The 27,023-nt window shown below is 40.8% G+C and overlaps 1 protein-coding gene across 1 annotated transcript in view; it reads left to right on the forward strand.

Moving 5' to 3' along the window:
* The window catches only part of LOC126262346 (TM2 domain-containing protein almondex), a 139,750-nt gene that overhangs the window by 72,013 nt on the left and 40,714 nt on the right, over positions 1–27,023 (forward strand). The window contains exon 3 of the mRNA XM_049958917.1: positions 16,526–16,672. Coding sequence (XP_049814874.1) covers positions 16,526–16,672 — 147 coding nt within the window. The remainder of the gene's footprint in view (positions 1–16,525; positions 16,673–27,023) is intronic.

Genomic DNA, 27,023 nt, shown 5'->3' on the forward strand with positions numbered 1-27,023 from the left:
GTGGCCGTCTCTAAGAGTGGTAGCAGATGTGACACTCCTTCTTCTGATTCTTCGGGCTTCCCCTCCCTGGCCACCCCCTGGGAGGAGGGTCAAGCTTTGGTTTAAACCTTTCCCTCGGTACCTGGTTTGTACCAGGACGGATGGTGGAAGTTTTGCCAAGACCAAGCCTTTGTTTTCCATGGAGACGATTCAAGATAAGTGTGGCAAAGTGGAATCGATGAGTAAAATGCGGTCCGGTGCTTTGCTCATAAAGACATCTTCTGCTGTCCAATCTGACACCCTGCGTGCTTGTGACTGTCTTGGTGACGTCCCAGTCTCTGTCACACCCCACCAATCTTTGAACTCGGTACAGGGCATTATTTTCCACCGAGATCTTCTTCTCCAAACTGACGAGGAACCCTGTGCTAACCTCGAGCAGCGAGGGGTTCGTATTACGTGCCGTGTGCAGTGAGGCCCTCCAAACAATCGCACCAGTACAGGTGCCTTTATACTGGCCTTCAAGAGGGATGTCCTCCCAGTGAATGTCAAGGTAATGGTGTATCGGTGTGATGTAAAACCTTATATTCCACCACCGATGATTTGCTTTAAATGCTTACGGTTTGGACACATGTCTTCCCGCTGCACCATTGATCCCCTCTGCGGTGACTGTGGGCACCCCCTCCATGAGGGGAGTGCCTGTGCTCCCCCACCATGGTGTGTAAATTATCATGGACAGCAACCTCCACACTCGCCTGTATGCCCGGTGTTTGTGAAAGAAAGAAGGATTCAAGAGTACAAAACCTTAGATCGGCTCACCTACACTGAGGCTCGTCAAAGGTATGACCGGCTCCATCCCATGTCTATGTCTTCTACTTTTGCTTCCGTTATGTCCATTCCCCCTCCTACCCCCTCTTCTTCCCAGCCCCACCCCATTTGCCCAATGCCTTCAGCCTCCTCCTTCCTCTCCCACTCCCCCTCCCCTTCAGTACTCATACCCACCCCTTCGGGTGCTGCTCCCCCTTCCCTGCCAGAGAAGTGCTCCCCTCCTCCAGCGGCCGCTGGTACTGGAGCTCCCTCCCGGGACTCCTCTTCCTGGCACCCCCGTGAAAGGCGATCTAATCCACATCAGCAGCGCGATCTGCGGCCGGTGGGTGTCAAGATTGCCTGGTGTAACTTCGTGCCCGTCCTCGCTGAAGTCTGCCCGAAGCTTCCTTCCCAAGAGAAGAAGCAGAAACGCAAGAACAAGGGCAAGGCCCCTCCGGTACCCCCTGAGGTGCAGCCTTCCCCTCCTCCAGTCAGTGAACCAATAGTCTGACCCCACCTATGTGGATATTACATCTTTATTGGTGACGGATGGCAACTCGGCAGCGTGACCGGCTCCAGTCCCTTCACTTCCCCCTTGGACTCCGGCTTGAGAATCCTCCAGTGGAATTGTAATGGGTATTTGCGTCACCTTCCAGAGTTGCAGCCCCTTCTTTCCTTCTACCCTGCCACTTGTATTGCACTCCACAAGACCCATTTTGTCAATTCTTACTCACCTGCCCTTCGTGGGTTCCACGCTTTCTGTCTGAACCAAATTGGCCCTTTGCCGGCTTCTGGTGGTGTTTGCACCTTGGTCCACAAGGACATTTTAATAAATGGGTTCCCCTCCATACCACTCTGGAAGCCATTGCTGTCAGGATCCATCTGGCCACTCCAGTCACAGTCTGTAATCTCTACCTCCCACCTGACAGGCCGCCCACATCCCTTGCCCTAACCACCCTTCTTCAACAACTCCCTTCTCCCTTCCCACTATTAGGGACTTTAATGCCCACAACCCTTTTTGGGGTAGTCATACGACTACTGCCCTGGACAGGTCAGTTGAAGCTGTTCTGGTAGACTTGACCTCTGTTCACTAAACAAAGGCGCTCCCACACACTTTATTGTGGTGCACAGCACTTTCTCTACCATTGACCTCTCCATCTGCAGTCCCGGCCCTCTTCTCTCCATTCAGTGGGGAGTCCACGACGACTTCTGTGACAGCGACCATTATCCAATTGTTTTGACCTTCCTTCAGTATGTCTCGTTCCGTCACTCTCCCAGGTGGGCCATATCTAAGGCTGATTGGGGTGCCTTCTCCTCTGCTCCCATCCCCTCTGTATTGCCACATGACAGTGTTGGTGAATCTACTAAGACTTTGACTGCTGCCATCCTTTCAGCAGCTATTTCAGCAATCCCTTCTTTCTCAGGTTCCCCACGCCGGAAGATGGTCCCTTGGTGGACTCCAGATATTGCTGCAGCCATAAAAGACCACCGCCCTGCTTTTCAACACTTCAAGCGGCACTCTTCTACTGCTCTTCTTCTGGTCTTTAAACGACTCTGCGCCCGGGCCTGCTACCTAATCAAATTTCAGAAACGGACTTGCTGGGAATGATATGTAGCTCCCATAGGACCACATACTCCCTCTTCACAAATCTGGGCGAAACTCAGCCGAATTTTTGGCCACCGTCCTCCCACTGGGGTTGCAGGAATTTCTGTGCATGGAGTTGTCCTTACCAATCTGGACTTCGTAGCAGAAGATTTCGCTCAACACTTTGCTCAAGCTTCAGCATCGGCTCAGTATCTGCCCACGTTCCTTCTGAAAGAGCACTCAGAATGTCTTCCTTTGTCTTTTGTTTTTCACTGCTCGGAGCTATATAATGCTCCATTCAGTGAGTGGGAATTTGCCAGCCCTCTCGCCCTTTGTTCTGACACAGATCCTGCACCGGATCGGATACATAAGCAAATGCTCCAACACTTATCGGTGGCAGGCCACCATCGTATACTGACCCTCTTCAACTGTCTGTGGAGTGAGGGAGTCTTTCCTACCCAGTGGCAGGAAAGAATTGTTGTTCTGATGTTGAAGCCAGGGCTAGCTACCATCCAATTAGCCTTACTAACACCCTCTGCAAGCTCCTTGAACACATGGTGAGTCAGCGGCTGTTTTGGATCCTTGAATCCCATGACCTTATGTCATCGATTCAAGATGGTTTTCGCTGTGGCCAGTCTACCATAGATAACTTGGTCCACCTGGAGACTGCTGTCTGGTCAGCTTTTGCCCATCAGCAACACCTCATTTCATTCTTCTTTGACCTACATAAAGCCTATGGCACCACCACATCCTCACCACCCTTTACGAATGGGGCCTTCGTGACGCTCTGCCCATTTTTATCTGTAACTTCCTTTCTTGTCAATCTTCCCGGGTCCAAGTTCGCTGCTCTTACAGCGCTCCCCATCGGAAAGAAAATGGGGTTTCACAGGGTTCTGTGCTGAGCGTCCCTCTCTTTGTCGTAGCCATTAATGGTCTGGTGACAGCTGTTGGGCCGACAGTGTCCCCCTCCTTGTATGCTGACAATTTTTGTATCTACCTCACTTCCTCCGTAATGGGCCCCGCAGAACGCCATCTACGGGGGGGCTATCTGCCAGGCTCTCTCCCATGGCTTTCAGTTTTCGGCGGCCAAGATGTGTGTCATGCATTTCTGCCATCACTGTACAGTCCATCCCCATCCAGAACTGTTCCTCGATGGCCAGGCCCCCAAGGTAGTGGACACCCATCGCTTCTTGGGTCTGGTCTTCGATGCCCGGTTGACATGGCTCCCTCATCTTCGCCAGCTGAAGAGGACGTGCTGGTCCCATCTCAGTGTTCTTAGTTGTCTTTGCAATACCGCCTGGGGTGCAGACCGCTCTGTTCTCCTGCGATTGTATCAAGCGTTGGTCCAGTCTCATTTAGACTATGGAAGTCCTGTCGATGGTTCTGCGTTGCATTCAACGCTACAGATCCTAGACCCCATCCACCACTGTGGGGTCCAACTTGCGACTGGTGCCTTCTGGACTAGCCCCGTACTTAGCCTTCTCGCAGAGGCAGGGATTCCACCACTGTGAGTTTTGCACCGCCCACGATGTCGGCTTACCATGGCTGTTCGCATTCAGTTGCTCTTCTCTCAGCTCTAGCAATTCCCTTTACTGCCTCTCTTCTCTGCTCACACATGTACGCCTCCTTGGTGCGTCTCTCAGCCACAGCTCTGTCTTGATCTCTCAATCGATTCAAAGGATTCTGTCCCTCCGATGCCTCTTCGCCACCAATTCTACTGTCTCCTCAGTTCATTCCAGAGTTCAGAAGTGATCTATGCTGATGGCTCCATGGTTGCTGGCTGCACTGCTTACACCTATGCGTGACGCACAGAACTTCGTTCCTTGCCCGATGGCTGTAGTGTTTTTACTGGAGAATTGGTAGCCATCTTGCATGCACTGGACCATATCCGCACCTGCTCAAGACCATCCTTCACTATCTGTAGCGACTCATTGAGCAGTTTGCACGCTATCGGCCAGTGCTTCCCTTGCCACCCGTTGGTCATCGCTATCCAGGACTCACTTTCTATCCTTGCTCAATGTGGATGCTTGGTGGTTTTCATTTGGACCCCAGGCCATGTTGGGATTCCTGGAAATGAACTTCCCGATCGACTGGCTAAGTTAGCTACTACCAGGCCATCTCTTGCTATTGGCATTCGAGAAATAGACCTTCGCTCGGTATTATGTCGTCAGGTTTTGGGCCTTTGGGATGCAGAAAGACACACTCTTTCTTCGCCGAACAAGCTCAGGGCATTAAGGATTCTACAACTCCATGGCGGTCCTCCTCCTGGGCCTCTCATAAGGCCCCTGTCATCCTACGCCGGCTCCATATCGGCCATGCTTGATTGACTCACAGTTATCTCCTCCCATCGTAAGGACCCCCCTCTCTGTTGTTGTGGATCAATGTTGACTGTGGCTCACATCTTATTGGACTGCCCCAACTTAGCCACCCTGCAATGGACTTTTAGCTTTCCAGACTCGCTACCCCTGGTGTTGGCTTACAATGCCTCAATGGCAGATCTCGTTTTACATTTTATTCGTGAGGGGGGGTTTTATTGCTTTATTTAAGGGAGGGACCTTCCACCTTATCGGTGAGTGGAGGCAATGGCAGGCACTCTTGCTCCCCCCTTCGCCCTGACTGGATTGGTTTCAACTGGGCTTGGTGGTTCATCCAGGCCCTCTGCCTTCCCACTCCTTTCCTTATGGGGTCTGTTATGTCTTGAGCATCTCTCTTATCTCACATGCTTCTCCCTTCATGCCTCTGTCATGAGTCACTTTCTCTCCCTCACCTCTTCTTCCATCCTTTTCCTTCTTTTCCTGCCAATAGTTTATAATTTTATGGATATTGTACTTCCCTATTTTAATGTGGGATTTTATCGGTTTTAGTTAATTTAAGGTCAGAGGGACTGATGACAGTGTAGTTTGGTCCCTTCTCCACCCATCCACCCACCCAACCAACCAACCTATATGTCAATACACAGAATTGTCGAATATGGGCAACGGAAAATCCACACACAAATCAACCAGTACCTCTTCATCCTGAAAAGGTCACTGTTTGGTGTGGGTTTACGGCATCATTCATCATAGGGCCATATTTTTTCGAAGAGACAGGTGCTTCCCACCCTGTTACCTGTACCATCACTGGTAAGCGCTATGAGTGTCTTTTGCGCAACTACGTCATTCCAGCTCTCCAATAATGTGGATGGGATCATTTTTGTGCAAGATGGGGCACCTCCACACATTGCAAATCCAGGTAAGCAGCTGCTGAAGCACCGTTTCAGAAATGCTAGAATTCTCAGCCGCCATTTCCGTACAGCCTGGCCGTCCCAATCACCAGGTCTTAATCTGTGTGACTTCTGGCTGTGGGACTATCTGAAAGATGGTGTGTTCAGCGTTCTGATTGCAAACGTAGCTGCATTGAAGGCACACATTGCGCAACACATTCTGAACGTGACCCCGGAAACACTTCGATCAGTTGTGGAACATGCTGTTTCTCGATTTCAACTTGCTGCAGAAAATGGTGGACAGCACATTGACCATGTTTTGCTCCATTCACACGGAAATTAATAATATGATTTGATTTTGATTGATGCTTTTTATGCAGTTTTTGGCCGCAGGACAATCAAAAACTGATTTTTCCCATCCGATGTGATATGATCTTGTCGTGGTGGATGAGCTTATGTAACTAACAGTATCACACCTGTACACCCATGCACACAGAGTAGTACAGTTTGTTTAACGTCAAACGTACACCTTAGGCATTGTTGTGTGATTCATTTGTCATTTGTAGTTGACCACTATTAAATTATGATGCTTACATTTTGGAATTATTTATTTTTCTTCAGCCATACGTTTTCCCCCTTCTCCGATAATATTCCGTTGCAATTTGTCGTCATTCTGACCAGTGGTGTTATTTCTACAGCATTTTGAATGTTTAACTTTAATTATAATCACCCCATACATCAGGTTCAGATCAGGTGAATTTGATGACGAAACATTGTGAGTTCACAATCGGGCTCCTAAACCACTGTAGTACAATTCAGGCATTGTGAAACAGACAGTTAATCTGCTGGAAGGTGACATCTCCATTGGGGCAGACATCAAGTGTGAAGAGATGCAGGTAGTCCACATTAACGTTCACATACTTCACAGCTGTCAAGGTGCCTTCAATAACTACAGCAGCTCTTATGGAAACCCATGTGGATGCCACCCAAAGCATAGTACTACCCCCACTGGCCTACATCCATGGCATGGTGCAAGATTCAAGCAACTGTTTGTGAGGATAAGTGAGCCCGGACATGACCATCAACTTGGTGTAACAAGAAATGTGGTGCATCCAACTAGGTGACACATTTCCATTGATCTATGGTCCAATCCTGGTGACTCTATACCCATTGCAATGACTATGGCGTTGTGTCAACATAGGAACACGTGTCATCCACCACAGAGGCTCGTAGGCATCAATATGCACTGAACAGTGTGCTCTGAAGCACTTGGACCTGCACCGGCATTGTGCTGTCATCAAATATGTCACAGATTACTGCCTATCCTGCTTTACTTAGCTGGCAAGCCACCAACCTCCGTGTTCCGTGATGATGCATTATTGTCCAGCATTTCGTCATCTATTTGTGATTTCACCATCCTTAAACCCCTTTCCATAGGTGCTCACAACAATAGCACATGAAAAGCAAACCAGCTTTCTGTTTCCGAGATGCTTGTTCCCAGGCACCAGGCCATAACAATCTGCCCTTTGCCAAAGTCCCTTATATCAGTGAATTTCACCATTTCTGTGTCATCACTAGAATGATTCCCTATTCATCCTTGCTCTGCTTATATACTTTGCTTACCGACTAAACTATAGGGATGAGAACTGTTGAATCCCCTTAAATGGGTCATGGGTAATGATGAGTCAGTCGACTGGTTTTAACAACCCATAGACCAGTCAATTGTTTTTCCATTCAGTAGCCTTTTTCAGTTACCTGAAGCAAAAAAGAATTGAAGCAGTCTCTGCAGCCACATCAGCCATATGAATGTTTTTTTAAAAACTCTCTCAAGTGGTTTCACTTTATCTGAGACAACTGACTGTCAAAAGACTCTGATGTTATGCAAGTTATGAGTATTTTCATTCTCTCTCCATGTGAGAGTGTTTTCACTAACACACATGTTCAGCCTTTATATTTATAGTTCACCCATGGCTAGGACTGCTAACATTTTTAGTGACGAATGAAAAAAAGTATGTTTCTGAAAATGATATAATTTAAAAATTGATGTATTTAGTTTCTTGAAAGTTAATTTTTTGTACTTCTGGCATTAAATATTTAATTTTGAGTGGTTTCAAAAGTTTAATAATTGGTGGTGCATTGTAAATTCATGTTGAAATATATGAACAATTCCTCTTTTTAATTTAAGTTTATTGAAGCTCTATTTCTCTTTCCCACCAGTTTGCACTCAGAACATGTAGATTATCATCATTTATTAAGTTTCTTTGAATTTCTCTAATTAGTGTAGCTTCACAATATGACTCATCCTAGCAGGTACTGTATACCACATTGAATTTATATTGCACATCAGTCTCTCTCTCTGGTCATGTAGCATCTACCAATCATATTTATATTAATGAAACAGTTATGTTTCTTTGTTTTCACTGGTCTTATTGGTATAGCAGACTCCCTTTCAGTGTTTTTTGTTGTCATTTAAGTAGTACAAATGAACAAAATGCATTTATGAATTCTTAACTTTGCAACTTCTTAAAGCATTGAAACACACACATCCAGATGATGTAACTTGAGATTATCTCATAGATTATTACATGTGTTGAAATCTGTGTGTGTGTTAGTGTTACTATGTAGATACATTTTTCATATGTAAGTGTTTATCATGTAACTGAGGTGAAAGTGGTTAACTAGCCCAGTATTTGTCTAGACAAATGCAGGGAACCATCTAAAATAACATCAGGCTGCCTGGCAGAACTGACTTGAAATGATGGGGCATCAAACAAAGATATCTCTCACCTCCCCAAATCTGGTGTACAGCGAGCAGAAGTGATACCCTACTACCATGCCAGTAGGTTCACACTTTTAAAATAATACTTCAAAATTATTATTTAGTTGAATTATGTTGTACCCTCTCGTTTTAGAAATTGAAATGCCTCTTCCTTATTGCAATCTATATTTGTATTCTCTGTAGACATGTTTCACCATTTACTTTAAGGCATGTTCAGTGAATTTAATCTGGAATAATACAGCTTTTTCTTTTTATATGCGGTATCTATAGGTTAGAAGAGGGTTCATCTCATAATTTGTATAGGATAGAGTAGCATGGAGAGCTGCATCAAACCAGTCTCTGGACTGAAGATCACAAAAACAACGACAATAATAAATTACTACTGATTCATTTTTTCCTGTTGAAATCTGAATCAGCTGTTTTCTCCCAGAATGCATTAACACACACAAAATAATTTAAAAATAACTTCCATAATAATCAGAGTTAGTAGATTTCATAGCTGTGAAGGCACTCCTCCATGTTGGGATTTACAGAATTTGATTTGTGAATGAATGATTCAATTATTCTTCGTTTTCTATGCATTTTCAAGGAATTGTTTGTTTTTCACTATTAGCAAACAAGGTAATTTGTGACACTGTGTTTATATACTCCATGCAGTTAGATGAAGTACACTTTGTTTACCAGGCATAAAAGTGAAAAATTGAATGAATATTGAAAGCAATATGCAACAGCTTAAGATGGCAAGACGATTTTAGAATGTTTGGAATGGGCAAAATGACAATGGACAAGGGATAAAATTTAATGGTATGTAAAAATATATTACTCACAAGGGAACCTCCCCATCACACCCCCGTCAGATTTAGTTATAAGTTGGCACAGTGGATAGGCCTTGATAAACTGAACACAGATCAATTGAGAAAACAGGAAGAAGTTGTGTGGAACTGTGAAAAAATAAGCAAAATATACAAACTGAGTAGTCCATGGGCCACATAGGCAACATCATGGACAATGTGAGCTCAGGAGCGCCGTGGTCTCGTGGTAGCGTGAGCAGCTGCAGAACGTAAGGTCCTTGGTTCAAGTCTTCCCTCTAGTGAGAATTTTACTTTCTTTATTTTTACATCGTTATTATCTGTCCGTTCGTTCATTGACGTCTCTGTTCACTGTAATAAGTTTAGTGTCTGTGTCTTGTGACCGCATCGCAAAACCGTGCGATTAGTAGATGAAAGGACGTGGCTCTCCAATGGGAACCGAAAACATTTGATCGCAAGGTCATAGGTCAACCGATTCCTCCACAGGAAAACACATCTGATATATTCTATACGACACTGGTAACGGCATGTGCGTCACATGACAGGAATATGTTGTCGACCCACCTAACTTGTACATTTGGCAAATGGGTAAAAAGATTCTTCTACCTTGCCCGATTTAGGTTTTCTTGTGGATGTGATAATCACTCCCAAAAAGTGATGAAAACACAATAGTTTGTCACATAAACTGAAAATAAAAAAATTAAACTTTTCACTCGATGGAGGATTTGAACCAAGGACCTCTCGTTCCGCAGCTGCTCACGTTACCACGAGACCACGGCGCTCCTGTGTTCTTAGAGTCCTTGATGTCGCCTATCTTCCCATGAACTACTCAGTTTGTATATTTTGCTTATTTTTTCACAGTTCCACACAACTTCTTCCTGTTTTCTCAATTGATCTGTGTTCAGTTTTTCAAGGCCTATCCACTGTGCCAACTTATAACTAAATCTGAGGGGGGGTGCGATGGGGAGGTTCCCTTGTCAGAGTCACAAGTCAATGTGCTCTGCCACCTCTTTCACCCCCCCCCGCCCCCCCCTCCAGCTTCCCCTCCCCACACACACACACACACACACACACACACACACACACAGAGTGTCCTTCTCAAGAGTTGGCTAGCAAATTTTCTCCCATGTTTTAGCAGATATTTGCAATTCCATTTTTGCAATGTGTAGCTGGAGTCAGCTCGAACAAAAACTGTTCATCGCGTCTTTCGTGCGGCACCTAATATCAACAGAAGGTGTTAGTTTATTTCCTGTCACAGACAAGAACATTTTTAAACCAGAGTTTTATGTGGCCCTTTGCTTGATCAGTTTCAAATTAGTCTAGTGTGATATTCGTTTTATCAGTATTTGTGAACAGGGAGAGTACAACATGAAGGATAGGCTGTGACTGAGCAGCACTGCCACATGGTGAGGGCAGTCAGCGTAGGCCAGAGCAGTGCTGTCACTGCAGGAATACTTCATATTCTTTGTGTGTTACTGTCACTGTTAATATCCATAGCTAAAACAAAATATTGTACTGGATTGATATGGGCTCCCTCTGTCAAATGAGCATGCAAATTTTCGCTTTAAAATTTAATTTTTTTGCTGGACATCGCATGAAAGATGCATTGAGCAGTATTTGTATTTATATGTATATACAGGTCGATTCCATGAAGGTGTTACAAACTTTCATGGATGATGGAGGTAAAACTATCAACTTGAGGTAAGGGACCCTGGTTCAAAAACAACAGAGTTGGAAGTTATGTGCAAAAATCTGCTGATACCTCTGACTGTGGACCTTTAATACTGCAAGCTCTTTGCTTTCCAAATTTTGGGAGGAGGCAGTATGGACCAAAACAACAAAAAATGTTCAGTAAACATGAGCTCTGAAGAGCATACCTTAGGAGCTAAGCATTTGTTCATCCTTGTTACTGTGAATACAGCTCTTCTAATGAACAAATGCTCATAGTTCTTAACACTTTGGCGACCAAGCCCGAGTGTAGGTCGGACCATAGAATTGCTTCAAATCGACCGCACCCGAGTGTAGGTTGGGCGGCTGTTGCATGCCGCTCACAGCCTATTAGCCATCCAGAAGCAGGCAGGCTACTGTGGTAATGCTGCCTATATATCCATTGACTGCTGCTCCCCTCTGTGTTCTGGTTTTAGAACTGTGTCAAAACAAACTGTAAGATACGCGTAGCAGATTCCGTGACCTTTGCGCCATTGTGCATTGGTGTAGCCATGAGTTTCAAATGTTGTCATTACTGCTTGCCGTTTCTTGTTAATTTTTCTCTCAAATGTGTCATGTTTTCTGAGTGAGAAAGAAATTTTAGAAGCCTTAGAAGAAGAATTGGACAATTCTGGTTCTGAGTAAGAAATGTCTGAATATGAAGAGAATGAAGAGGATTAAGATACAGGTAAGAAGCTCTCTAGTGCAATCTTCCTTCAGTATTATTATTACGACTTATATTGCTAGAGTTGCTTCAGTTAGCAGAAAATTTATTTCTGTTCATCTTGTCTATCTTGCAGAGGAATCTGATGAGCTTGCATCTGTGCAGTCGATGTTTACTGAACAAAGTACATCATCAGCAACACAAGCGTCAGCTGCAACACAGCTGTCTGTACCTCCAACAAAGAGGCAACAAATTTCACCCAAAAAACCACTGATGCCAAATTAGGCTGGAAATTTGCTGATGCGCAGCCTAGGCAGCTGTTCATGGGAATTCCACTCCTCTTGATGTGTTTTCGATCTTTTTTCCCCAATTCCATAATGAAACACACAAAATGCGAAACAGATAGATATGCAGAGTCTGTTTATGACAAACTCAAAGAAGCTTCTAGGGTAAAGCCTCACAGTTTTTGTAATTCGTGGGTGGGAGTAAAGCTGCAAGAAATGTATTTGTTTTTTGGCATATTTGTACACATGTGTACTGTGAAAAAACCAAAATTGACAGATTACTGGTCTCCCATGTTTCTGTTATGGCCAGAAACAGATTCAAGGCAATATTATCAAACCTGCATTTGAATTACAATGCAACTTACGTTCTGAAAAGTCAACCTCAGTGTGACCCCATGCATAAAATTGGGCCAATCCTGGATTATTTCTTATTAGAATCACATAAATAATTTTACCCATCAGAAAACCTCACTATTAATGAAAGCATGTGTGGTTTTCATGTAAGAGTGGCATTTCGGGTTTACATAAAAACTAAACCTGATGAGTATGGAATCAAGATGTTTATTGTGTGCAATTCCAAAACTGGTTATGTTCTTACACTGGAGGTATATGCCGGGAAAGGAACAAAAGACAACTTCATAATAACATTATTTGAGAGGGTGGTAACAGATTACCTGGGAAAAGACCACACTGTTTACATGTACAGATTGTATAGTTCACCAGCAGTATTCATTTTCTGTGACAACATAAAACGAAAGCAGTAGGTACATGCATGACTAACTGGAAAGAACTACCAAATGAAATTGTTTCCAAAACACTGAAAAGGTATGAGTCTGTGTCAATGAGGAGGAATCATCTGCTTTGTTTGAAGTGGAAAGACACAACAAGAGATGTACTATGCCTGTCCAGTGTGCACAAAATGACCAGCTCTGACACATCTGTTCATAAAAGGTCAAAGTAAAATCAAAACCAGATGCCATTCTTGGCTATAATATTTACAAAATGGGGGTCGACAGGAGTGATCAGATGATTTCTTACTACCATTTAGGAGGGAACAGATGAAGTGGTGGAATAAATTGTTCTTCCATATGCTTATAATGGCTGCAACAGATGCATTTCTCTTATGCTGGGAAACGAGGACTCTTGCTCAAAGAAAGGGCTGTCATTTTGCCACTTTTCTATGACAAATTGGTGAAGGACTGATTCACAAAGGTACAAATTTGGCGCTAGACAATGTTCCTAGTCAAGCTCACAGTAACAGACTTTTAGGATGACACTTTGCAGAAAAAATTCCAGCCACTGAGAAGAAGGAGCGTCCAACTAGAGTGTGTAAAGTTTGCTCTGGGAAGACAAAAAAATCTAGTGGTAAAGTGGGTAGGAAGGAAACCAGCTGGTGTGTCCAGACTGCAGTGTACCACTCTGCATGCCAGAATACTTGAGAATCTTCCACATTGAAGCTAATTAATTACCTGTGAATTTACACAAAACTAAAAACCACATTTTTTTGTGAAACCGAAATCATACATTTTATGTTTGTTATTAATTTTGTCATCAACCTTTATAATTAAAATAAATGTTTAAAATAAACCTTAAAGACTGTTCTTTCATAATATGTTTTTTGTTTCAAGATTTCGTAAATAGAAATGTGCCAGTGACATTTAAGAAAACGCCAAAATTGGCCGGTCCACTATACCAAGAGTGTGTCTAAGCTGCCTGTCCTCAAAGTGTTAAGGGGGGATGTAACGGATTTTGGTCCAAAAAATCGATTTTTCAAAAATATTATTTTTTTGATCTACACAGTTTAATCTATGTTGTATGTGAATTTTATCATGATAGCAGCTTTAGAAATGCCTTTAAATTGTTAAACTGATAAACTCTGCACTGGCGGCCACTCCCACCATTTCCGACATTTGGGACACTGCTTGCTTCAGCGGAATTTTTGTCAGTGTGAAGGCTATTTTCTTTTGATATCTTTGGCTAACATCTATATCTCTGGCTGACATCTTTTTCTTTGCCTGAAAACTTTCTTGCATGTGGTTTATTTACATTTCGACAATACTAACACACATTAGTAGGTGGAAGGTTGAATTCGCAAACCTTTACGTGGAAGTCAAGCTTTTTGCATAATGGGTGGTGGAAAAACTGTGTTTAGGAAATGGAGGTTTCATGGAAATCGGTTTACCAACAAAAAAGATGAAGCAGCTCGAAATGAAGAACGTAAACTCTCAGCTCCAGCATCGAAACTTGGGCCAGGAGAATTGTACAGGTGCATGAATGATGTTGATATGGATTCTACTGGATTCAGAGTTATTGATTTAGAGCTTCTCTTCCAGGCTATAAAGTTTTCATGTTCATGAAAAATTAGCATATGCTCAGAGATGCCTTGGACATGGCAGGGAAGGAGGTGATTTTTGTGCAAGGTTTGAAAAAATAAATAAAGAAATGTCTGATGCTTATGCCCAAGTTTCTATGAAGAAAGCAGTGGAGAAATCGGTGGAAATAAACCTAAAAGAAATAGATCCTGGAGTGGATATTCACGATAGTGCATCTCCTACAAATGTTACTGACCTGTGTGTGTCTGTAAATGGGACCTAGATGAAAAGGGGTCATGCATCTCTGTATGGAGTTGCATCTGTTATTGGTATTGACTCAGGTGAAGATTTAGATGTAGAAATTATGTCTAAATACTGCCACCAGTGTGCAACAAGGAAAAGTCCAACAATGGAGACAGTGAGAAACAATGGCAAGAAAAGCATACTGTAAAAATTATAGTGGCTCAAGTGGAAAGGGGGGGGGGGTGTCATGGAAGTTGCTACAGTTGTGAGGATGTTCTAGAGGACCAGTATGGTGTTAGATATACTAAATACTTTGGTGATGGGGACTCCTCTTTCTTCAAACTGTAACAGATAAAGATCCGTACAATACAACAATAGAAAAAGTTGGAATGTGTTGGCCTCATCCAAAAGAGGCTTGGTGGTAAGCTTCGTCGCTTGCTAAAAGAGAAGAAAGGTGAAGTACTTGAGGATGGAAAACCACTAGGAGGAAAAGGCAGGCTTACTCTGAAAGAAACTTTTTCTCTTCAGTTATTTTATGGGAGAGCTATCAGGAAAAACAAACACAATTTAGAGGGAATGAGGCGTGCTGTGTGGGCAGTTTTTTCCACAAACCTGTTATGAATGAAATTAAGCCCACATTCAGGTTTCTTGCAAACCCTGATTTATTGAGGAAGTGTCTTCATAAAAAGACATAAAATGCAAATGAAAGCCTCAATTTGGATTAAATGCTCAAAAAGGACATTTTATGGACTTGAAGTACTAAAAATAGGTATCTATGATGTAGTTTTATATTACAATAACGGAAATAATGGCAGAATTGAAATGCTGAAGAGAGTTGGTATGGATCGTGGTGTGTTTACAACAAAAGCATTTTACACCATCGATGAGAGCAGGGTCAAGAAAGCTAACAGTGTCTAACCTGCAAACACGGGCCAGGCAGATTCGAAGAGGAGAGAAGAGAAACCTGGCGGGTGAGAAGTATCAGTAAGGAGGATTTTAAAATTGAGGTAAGCTTATTACATGTAGAAGTATGAGAAGAAAATCTTTGAACCTCATTTTCTCTATTTTACATTTTTTACGTTATTAGAAGTCTTTTCTCAAAAAGTATATGTGCTAATGCAATGAAATTTTCAGGAACTGTTCGCAGCATGTTGCTGTCTCCCTGGAACGACAAAATACGAGAGCCTGCAATTACATTCTGATTTTTAGAGGATTGTATGTAGAAAAAAAAGTTAATTTTGGGTGTGAAAAATTGAAAATGCTGTTAATGATACAATTTGTACCATAAATTAATAACTGCAGTTCAGTGGTCTTATAACCTTCTCAGGAAACTACAATAAAATTTTCAGATTAATTGAATGATTAGAATTTGAGTTATGGCTTTTTATAAAAAAAAGACAATAAAAAATTAAAAATTAGATTTCTGGCAAAATATTAATTGTGCATATTTTATTATATTTTTATGTTAAAACACACCTCTTTTGCTTTGCACTTGCAAAATTTTAGATTTGTACATTAATAAATGTGGCTCTAATGATTTTTTATAGTAAATGTTTACATTTTCCATTACATCCCCCCCTTAAGGTTTGCACTTTAGAGCCCATATTTATTGCACATTTTTTGTTGCTTTGTTCCATACTACCTTCTCCCAAAATTTGGAAAGCAGAGTTCACAGTAGAAGAGGTCCACAATCACCAGTATGAAAGATTTTCACTCATTACTTTCAGCTCAGCCATTTCCAGACCAGGCCCCTTACGTCAAATCTATAGATTTACCAATCTCCCTCACCCCTGAAAGTTTTTAACATCATCACATAATCATCCTGTGTGTGCATGTGCACATGCACATCTTCAGTACCCAAGCTCTTATTTTACTCGTAAGACACATTTCTTAATATAAAATTGTGAATGATAGTGTTTTCCTGCTGTCTTTGCCAACAGTGTTTAACTTGTCTTCCTTGTATGTTTTCTTGTACTTCCAGTTTTTTAAAATACAATTCTTAAACACTCAATATTAATCATGTTTAATATTCTTTTCTTCTTATAGAGTTGTTTTAATTTGAATATTTGTGACTACATGTTTTATCTAAGTGTAGTTTTCAATCTTAATTTCTTATTTTTACATATGAATTGTATTTCTTGCTATTCTGTTCCCTAGGCAGAAGATTGTCCATCCAGTGTTGAATGTACAAAATTAGGTGGAGCTTGTATTGACTGTGAACCATTTGACTATAATTCCTGTATTTATGGAGAGAAAGTGAATGTTACCTGCAGGCCAAAAGAAAATGTTGATTGCATCAGTAATGTAAGTTCCTATAAAATGTTTAAATTTACAGAATTCATGCATTGGTTGTATACGAAGTTTCTAAAAAGCTTCCCTAATTTCAGAATTCTTTTGTAATATGGTTTTGCTATAACTTTGTATACAATTCTATGTTTGCTTTCTAGTGACAATGAGTAATTAAATGAAATCATTGTTATGAAAAGTAAGATACCCCAGAACATAGTGGTGGCAATGTCCTTGTGGAGCGTTACTTCATGTGATACCTTTTATATGATGTCACATACGTATTTTTGTGGTATGAATGACTGTAATGATATAGCACACAGGACATCATTGTGTGGGTCGGTGACCATAATCATGCACAAGCACAAAACCATGAGATATACAGATCTTTGCACATTACAAAATATTTTTCACAAGAAGAGAATTATCCATGGTAAATACATTATTTCAGTAAATCTCAGAATAAGAAGTGCTCACAATAAATAATGTACAAATATAGAAATGTACATGAGTAATACATAGCAAAAATTTCAAAATATCAGTAGAATGTATATCGTCAAATAGTACATGTTCATACAAAGTGCAGGTTCATATTGTGGTGATACAGTCACTGGTAAGAAGGTCAGTTGTTCAGCCACCATCAGGATGGTGCTCAAGACAGAATAATGGGGCACTCTATTTGACTGATGATTGATAAGTTCAAACATGACCAAAATATAAATTTTGCAAAAGATATACTTTCATTTTAGTTAATATTTTAAGTAATCATTAAAACAAAAACTTCATATGGAGTAATACATGTGCATCTGTATGACTTTCGCGAGATTTTAACAAACTTTACATAATGTACGATTTGTACAATGTCTGACAGCTTACAGAACAATAATGCACCACCAAATGCAAGATTGCAGACCAACATGAGAGACATTGTGCAGCCCAACAACAGCAGAAAACAGTCAGCAGCTGAATATAATGAAATGTAGTGACAAAACTCAAATGCAGGGAATGCAGTAAATTTTATGTAAGACGAAGTGGTTTGAATTTTGCAACAAGATATATGAAGCACATGTAAGAGTCCAACAAGAACCATTTAAGTTCTGAGAAACACAATCTCGACCTTACTACAGAAATCTTCAAAATCCTATGTGTAGCACCTAAAGACTTTGTACACAGTAATTTGGAAAAACTTGAGATATGCTCCCATAGAAAAAGGCAGACACAGTGAGTGACAAACAGGCAGAACGATTTTAGTAAAAATTGTTTTTTTTTACATCTTTTATGATTGGTTATGACATTTGACAGCTTGGCAAACCGGCCTCTTCATCTCTACCTTACTTTTATTAACTCCACATGGATTACACACTGGTTGCCTTCGAGTCATTTTCCTATAGTTGTGTCATTGCTTTTTATTATATTCAGTTATTGATTGTTTTCTGCAGCTTTGAATTTGGTGCTGCAGTATTGTAGTGAGAGTTGCGATACATTATGCAAATTGTATCTAAAAACACAGATGATGTGACTTACCGAACGAAAGTGCTGGCAAGTCGATACACACACAAACAAACACAAACATACACATGAAATTCAAGCTTTCGCAACAAACTGTTGCCTCATCAGGAAAGAGGGAAGGAGAGGGAAAGACGAAAGGATGTGGGTTTTAAGGGAGAGGGTAAGGAGTCATTCCAATCCCGGGAGCGGAAAGACTTACCTTAGGGGGAAAAAAGGACAAGTATACACTCGCGCACACACACATATCCATCCACACATACAGAGACACAAGCAGACATTTGTAAAGGCAAAGAGTTTGGGCAGAGATGTCAGTCGGGCGGAAGTAAAGAGGCAAAGATGTTGTTGAAAGACAGGTGAGGTATGAGCGGCGGCAAATTGAAATTAGCGGAGATTGAAGCCTGGCGGATAACGAGAAGAGAGGATATACTGAAGGGCAAGTTCCCATCTCCGGAGTTCTGACGGGTTGGTGTTAGTGGGAAGTATCCAGATAACCCGGACGGTGCTGACGGGCTGGTGTTAGTGGGAAGTATCCAGATAACCCGGACGGTGTAACACTGTGCCAAGATGTGCTGGCCGTGCACCAAGGCATGTTTAGCCACAGGGTGATCCTCATTACAAACAAACACTGTCTGCCTGTGTCCATTCATGTGAATGGACAGTTTGTTGCTGGTCATTCCCACATAGAAAGCTTCACAGTGTAGGCAGGTCAGCTGGTAAATCACGCGGGTGTTTTCACACGTGGCTCTGCCTTTGATCGTGTACACCTTCCGGGTTACAGGACTGGAGTAGGTGGTGGTGGGAGGGTGCATGGGACAGGTTTTACATCGGGGGCGGTTACAAGGGTAGGAGCCAGAGGGTAGGGAAGGTGGTTTGGGGATTTCATAGGGATGAACTAAGAGGTTACGCAGGTTAGGTGGACGGCGGAAAGACACTCTTGGTGGAGTAGGGAGGATTTCATGAAGGATGGATCTCATTTCAGGGCAGGATTTGAGGAAGTCGTATCCCTGCTGGAGAGCCACATTCAGAGTCTGATCCAGTCCCGGAAAGTATCCTGTCACAAGTGGGGCACATTTGGGGTTCTTCTGTGCGAGGTTCTGGGTTTGAGGAGATGAGGAAGTGGCTCTGGTTATTTGCTTCTGTACCAGGTCGGGAGGGTAGTTGTGGGATGCGAAAGCTGTTTTCAGGTTGTTGGTGTAATGGTTCAGGGCGCGAGTGTATACTTGTCCTTTTTTCCCCCTAAGGTAAGTCTTTCCACTCGCGGGATTGGAATGACTCCTTACCCTCTCCCTTAAAACCCACATCCTTTTGTCTTTCCCTCTCCTTCCCTCTTTCCTGATGAGGCAACAGTTTGTTGCGAAAGCTTGAATTTCGTGTGTATGTTTGTGTGTCTATCGACCTGCCAGCACTTTCGTTCGGTAAGTCACATCATCTGTGTTTTTAGATATATTTTTCCCACGTGGAATGTTTCCCTCTATTATATTCAATTATGCAAATTGTGTATTACATAAAGTTTGTTAAAATCTCAAGAGAGATATACAGATGCAAATGTATTAATCCATATGGATTTGTTATTTTAAAGATTACTTAACATATTAACAAAAATCGAAAGTACATTTTTAGCCTCATTTACATTTTATTCATGTGCCCACTTGCCAATCTTCAATCATGCACTTTTATTGTGTGTTGAGTGCCACCTGACGGCAGCTGATTAATAATTGTACTAGGGGTTAGGGGGGCCTTCTTCTACACCCTGTGATTGTGAGCACATATCATACTGTGACTTACTGTATCACGACTAGTATGCGTCTTCACCTCACACAAACATATTCACATCCATTATAGTGACATAACATACTTGGTACATGTGTTACTCATATACAGTGTGAATGAGAGCTCCCCATAACCCAGTAACCCCTCTTTAGTATTAAATATTGTTTGCAGGTTGGTAGTATGTTGCTTTTTATTAACTGTTGAAATTCATGTATGTTTACATGTTTCTGCAGTCGCAGTTGAGTTTTAATTTGTAGCTATGGCAGATGTGAGCAATCATAGTTACATTGAGGAGCACTTAGTGACAAATTTGTGGGTGTACAACAACACAAAGAGCCGATAGTGAGACAGAGTATGGGAGCATTCCAGGAAAGATTTAGTAAGGCTCAACCATGAAAGGCAACACTTCTGGATTGGGAAAGGCGTGCTTTTACTTTTGGCAGTGTTAAAGACAGGCTGTAGAGTGGAAGGAAGAAGACACGAGAAGTAGCCTGTGCCAGAGTCTCTGCTTTGATTGAACAGTTTTCTATTAAGTTGACATGTAAAAGTATTCTGGAACACAGTATACTGAGGACAACAATGGAAGATGACATGAAAAAAGACTGTAAGGTCATACCTTTTGAGTCAATGTTCGTAAACGAGTTATTGAACACACGGACATTTATCACGGCTTATTTGCTAGAAATGTTGTCATTTGGGTCAAAGAGAGTCCTTATTACACAGTCGAGTTAGAAAGGAACATGCCTCGCTTAATGCTATGGGCAGCAATTACATCACAAACTCTGGTTGACCATACTTTTTTGGAGGGACTGTGATTAGCGCAAAGTATTTACACGTGTTACAAACATGGTTAATACTTCCGCCTGAAGAAAGGAGCCTCACAGGATGCATATGGTTGCAGCAAGTTGGAGCACCTCCTTGCAGTGTTCAAGTTCCTAAATGGACATTTCACAGCACTAGGGATACGTTGTGATTCATCAACAACACCAGCTCCCTTGAAATTGCCACCAAGAAGTCCTGACCCCACCACATGTGATAACTCGTTATGGGACGTCATTAAGGTGCTTTTATCTGCACATTATTACACTACAAAAAAAAAAAAAAAAAAAAAAAAAAAAAAGAACTGTGCAGTGCTGCTGAAAATGCATTTTGCACTGTAACACCAGACATGCTGAAAAATATGTCAAGAAGAATGTGGAGCATATGGAACTGTGTACAGTGTGATGGGGGAGATTCTGACATATTGGACACTTAACATGTAAGTAAAGTACTTGCACTAAAACAAGTCAAATCAATTAGTATTTGATACTAGGGGTTACAGAGACTTCTTGTCCACCATGTGATTGTGAGCAAATATTGTCCTGTGACTTACTGAAATAATTTGTGTTCCATGGATATTTCTCAAAAAAATCCTGTAATGTGCAAAGAATTGTATATCTCATGATTTTACGTATTGCTTCATGACATATACCATAACGACAGCTAGCTGAAATGCATAGTCAAAAGAAGAAATAATAAAGTGCGCGCAAGACAGAAAAATTTTGTTTTCTGACTTTAATGATAGCTTGAGAGGTGTTGTATTTTTATGGAAAAATGTGGACATGTAACGAATAGAGGGCTTCCAGGCCAGTGCCTATACATAGCCATCGAAATAGAACTGAGCTCTATTGTCACCATCCATTGCACGAATTAGTGTCAGCAATGTACTATATCCCTAACCCTGTAGTGTACAGTAGAAATGACTGAAATTTAATCAAAATCTTAGAGCTTGCATACTATTGTTTAGAGGTTGTATGCCATCAGAACTACTTCCTGTAATAGTGCAATACTGATGATTAAAATATTTTTTTATATTACTATGATTTACTGTGTTTTGAACTAGCAGATTGAAATTTAATTCACCATTGTGATGTCAGAGGATCCTCATTGCAAAGTATGGGAATTTTTTTTGTTATTGTTATTACTACTACTACTACTACTACTACTACTACTACTATTTGTTTTTTGTGATGCTGAAAACAAATTTGTGGCTTGCTGTCAAAACAAGTGATAAAATATGGAGGATAAAACTACAAAAGAAAGTGAGAAGCCTGTTTTTGGTTAGTTTTTTGCTTATATCTTGAAAAAATGTGCCCCTATCATGGAAAGCCAGCCAGTAAAAAAAAAAAAAAAAAAAAAAAAAAATTAAAAATTACTTCTGTGTCGCTTTTTTGTCAGGCAAAATAATTCTGGCAAAAAACTGAAATGAGAATTAATTTTGTTTGTCTTAAGCGGCACAGTCAAGCACATTAACTTATAAATACAATACCTACACAGTTTCACAATAGAATCCTATTTAATATTAGGAACTTGAAGATTTGATGAGTAGATCGAATAACCAATGATGAGGTACTGAACCAGATTTGGGAAGAAAAGAGATTTATGGCATAACTTGACTAAAAGAAGGGATCATTTGATAGGACATATCATAAGGCAGCAAGAAATGGAGGGAAGTGTAGAGAGTAAAAATTGTACAGTGAGATCAAAGCTTGAATAAAGTGAGCAGGTTCAAATGGATGTATGTTGGATTAGTTGTGCTGAGATGAGGCAGCTTACACAGGTAGACTAGCTTGTAGAGCTATGCTGAACATGTTTTTGGACTGAAAACAATGATAATGGTGATCAAACAAGCTATTTTTGTCTGAATCGTAGTTTTAAAATTTTGACTGTGTATTTCTCTTATGTATATATTTTTAATGGACTCAGGTTTGTATTTAAACAATTTAAGATCCACATACAGAACTGTTAACCACCTTTCATTTGTTGACACAATGGCTGGCTCATTGCCGTTTTTGATTAGCTGGCAGCCAGCCACATGTACCAGGAACTAAGCTTCAGCACTTTCTTCGTATAATATTTGGTTTATTTAGTATTTTTTGGTCATTATTTTATTATAGTTTTATTAAAGCATGAGGAAAACTGCAAACATGCTTGTATACGTGCACATACTTATTCATGATTTTTATTATCCAGTTTATGAAAAGGATAGATGCTACTCACCGTATAGCAGAGATGCTGAGTCACAGATAGGCACAACTTAAAGACTGTCAGAAAGTGAGCTTTTGGCCAACAAGGTCTTCATCTAAAATAGACAATATACACACATGCACCCATGTATATTTTCGATGAAGGCCTTGTTGGCCGAAAGCTCACTTTCTGACAGTCTTTTTGTTGTGCCTATCTGCGACTCAGTATCTCAACTATAAGGTGAGTAGCAACTATCCTTCACATAATATTGCTACATTCCGTCACAGAGTTTCTATTGTTTGATTTGATCATCCATTTTAATATATTGGTAGGTAACTGCTATCTGTGTAGTCATTGCCAGACAGTCTTTCAGTCTCCAGAATGTAGAAGAAATGTATACACAATTGCAAACACTATTAGACTTCAGCTGCGCAATTTATTGGTGATATGTGAAAATTTGTCCCGGACTGGGACGCGAACCCAACTTACCTGCTGTATGTGAAATGTCACCTTAACTACGTGAGATGTCACCTTAACAACTTCGGCCATCCAAGCACACCTCTTGGACTGACCCAAACCTCCATTTGTCACTGTGTGTCTACGTCCTGCCTGCATGCATGCAAGTCTGTAGGAACAGACACTGCTATGATTCGGGTTCTCAGCCCGGTCTGGCACAAATTTTCACTTCACCAATAAATTGTGCAGCTGAAGTCTGTTGTGAATACATTTATTCTATTTCAAACAGCTCTAGATCGTAGCAGTGTCATTCCTTCTACCATGCATGCATGTCTGAAGGACACAGCATAGTACACCATAAAACACAGACGCTGAAGAATAGTCTTCACTATGTGTCCATGACCCATTGTCCCAAGAAGAATGCATGTGAGTAAAAACTTTTCACCTCACTAAATGCATACATTAATGTTCCAGAAGGGGGCTGACATCTATGCTGTTGAATCCCCTGATACCACCACGACCACCACCACCACCAACAACAACAACAACAACAACAACAACAATTATCAGCAGCACCAGCAAGCATAAAGCTAGGTCGCACAAAGTATTCACCATTTTGACATGATTAGCTATCAGCATTACTATTCTTTAGTCTTCGCATTAAATCACATTTTCACTCCACCCCTGAGCCAATTTATATGTATGTTTCTGCTTTCCCAGTTACAGAACATTGCATTTCTAATTAGTTTCGCCATAACTCAAGACTGCTAGGCATTCATAGAATGAAATCTTTTTATTACTACAAAGAAGAATGTTACTGCACATGTAATCATTTTGATAAACCCCTCACTCAATACAGTTTGTAGATGTGAGGAGATCCAAAAAATTATAAAATTGCCATATGTGCTGGCAGGTTCTATCTATTGCTTAAGTCTGAGCAATCTGGTTAAGATGATCTATTACTACTAATACTGCTACCATATTTATGCTAATCTAATGTTCCACCAAATATAATTCGCACCCCAATTTTAAAAATTAAAATCATAAAAAAAAACTGTTTGCTGGCAGGTCACTGGTAGGCTAAAATTATTTTACACAACAGTAAATGTAGACATGAACAACCAAAACAACAATTTTTAAGTGACCTATTGCTATATGCCACAGTCATTAAAAAGGAACACCTATCTTGATTACTGACATAACATGCAAACAAAATTGCAGTCATTACTCATCATTATTCACTGATGTGATCATTACTGGTATCTTCAGAGGAGTCTACATTAGAAACAGATTCATTTTTTTTCCGTACGATCATCCTCTGTGTTGTTCCAGAGCACATTGTCAACATTGCAGTCCATAGTATTTGAAATACAATGTTTCTTGAACAATTTTACAATCATTGGTGCTGCGATGCTTTTCCTGGCACCAGAAACCCAGTGTTAAATATGTGGATGCAGCATGCTTAATTTTTCCTGTCAAGAGTCAGTTCACAGTTCAGTTCACATATCTCTTTTTTTGTACTGTTCCTGAATGTGATCTGTGAAAGGCTCATACATACTTAGGTTCAGGGGTTGTACACATAAGTCATTCCTCCAGGAATAGAAATGAGGTGACTGGTTAGACAGTGAATCAACTTCTTTACTTCATCTGTGAGATGACCACAAAATGCATCAAGACAGAGTATTGATGATAGTTTGGAAAGCCCACCAGGACAGAGTTCCCATACACTTTGGAGCAAGTCGAGTGTTAAAAATTTGTCAGCTATCCCTTTTCTTGATTTCATATAATGTCATCGGGGAAGAGCTTTTAATTTTTAGGGGCCTTGGGCTTCTGTCATGTTTATAGGTAGAAAGGGAGAAGTTTGCATTCATCTGCTGTGATTGCCAGTGTTACAATTATGTGGTGTTCTTCACACCCTGATATTTCGACGGTAACTTTTTTTGTCCTCTTCTCATCCGTCGTGTAATTACGTGACATATCAAACCAAATTGGTGTCTCATCAGCATCACCCATGTGGCAGCCTATCAAAAAATTCTTCTCGTTTCGAAGTTTGATGACATCCTGCTGGAATTCTTGAAGTTTTTTCTCAAATTCTGAGGAATCTTTTGGCATATTGTTGCACAGTGTCATAGAGATAAGGCTCCCTTCCCCATCACCTCTCATTTCATAAAGCAATCAACCCATCCATGGCTGGCTTTAAACTCTTGCTAAGATATATTAAGATCTGGAGCCTCCTCTTTTGCTGTGTTTCTTTTGGGTCAATAGTCTTAAGGTTATCCATTCTTTCTCCTGTAATCAACAAATTCCAAAACTTTTACTTCAGAAAGTTTTCCTTTGCGAGGGCCAGCGAATTTCTTTCCAACAGCAATAGTTGCATATAATGCAATTTCTGTTTCTTCACAAACAAATGTTGCTTTTAGCTACATTGAATTCTTGTCCTGCCCTCCTGCTACCATATTTTTTAGCATAGTGAATTACTTTACACTTGAAAGTAGCATCATATGGTATTTTTCTGTGGTTGCATACCATTTCGGGCCTACGTATGTAATAATAGGTCAACAATGATGTGAAGAAGCTGAGAATTATGACACTGAATTGTGATTTAAAGAAAGATACCTAAATTTCAGTGATGTTGCAGGTGAACACTGGATTCAGGTTTGTACTTCAACGTAATGTGCCATCAAATCCTATGTGCACCCCAATTTTGAATACTGCATATGATAAAAAAATGTGCACTGGATGAACATAAATATAGTATTATTCTTTACTTTCTCAGACGTTAAGTCTGGTTAAGAATGGAAAGTGACGCGGACCTTGATCAAGCGTCACTTCCTATTAACTGTACGGTATGTGTTATACAGTATTGCATTTAGGAACTTTCGGGTAATTGAACATGTATCAATAATTACGGATTTCTGTAGTTGTATGTTTGGATGTAGCTGTATTGCATTGATGTACTGGTGGATATTGTGTGGTATGACTCCTGTAGTTGATAGTATAATTGGTATGATGTCAACTTGATCCTGACGCCACATGTCTTTGACTTCCTCAGCCAGTTGGATGTATTTTTCAATTTTTTCTCCTGTTTTCTTTTGTATATTTGTTGTATTGGGTATGGGTATTTCGATTAGTTGTGTTAATTTCTTCTTTTTATTGGTGAGTATGATGTCAGGTTTGTTATGTGGCGTTGTTTTATCTGTTATAATGGTTCTGTTCCAGTATAATTTGTATTCATCATTCTCCAGTACATTTTGTGGTGCATACTTGTATGTAGGAACTTGTTGTTTTAAAAGTTTATGTTGTAAGGCAAGCTGTTGATGTATTATTTTTGCGACATTGTCATGTCTTCTGGGGTATTCTGTATTTGCTAGTATTGTACATCCGCTTGTGATGTGATCTACTGTTTCTATTTGTTTTTTACAAAGTCTGCATTTATCTGTTGTGGTATTGGGATCTTTAATAATATGCTTGCTGTAATACCTGGTGTTTATTGTTTGATCCTGTATTGCAATCATGAATCCTTCTGTCTCACTGTATATATTGCCTTTTCTTAGCCATGTGTTGGATGCGTCTTGATCGATGTGTGGCTGTGTTAGATGATACGGGTGCTTGCCATGAAGTGTTTTCT

The sequence above is a fragment of the Schistocerca nitens genome, chromosome 6 (genome assembly GCF_023898315.1).
Source record: "Schistocerca nitens isolate TAMUIC-IGC-003100 chromosome 6, iqSchNite1.1, whole genome shotgun sequence".
Taxonomy (NCBI): domain Eukaryota; kingdom Metazoa; phylum Arthropoda; class Insecta; order Orthoptera; family Acrididae; genus Schistocerca; species Schistocerca nitens.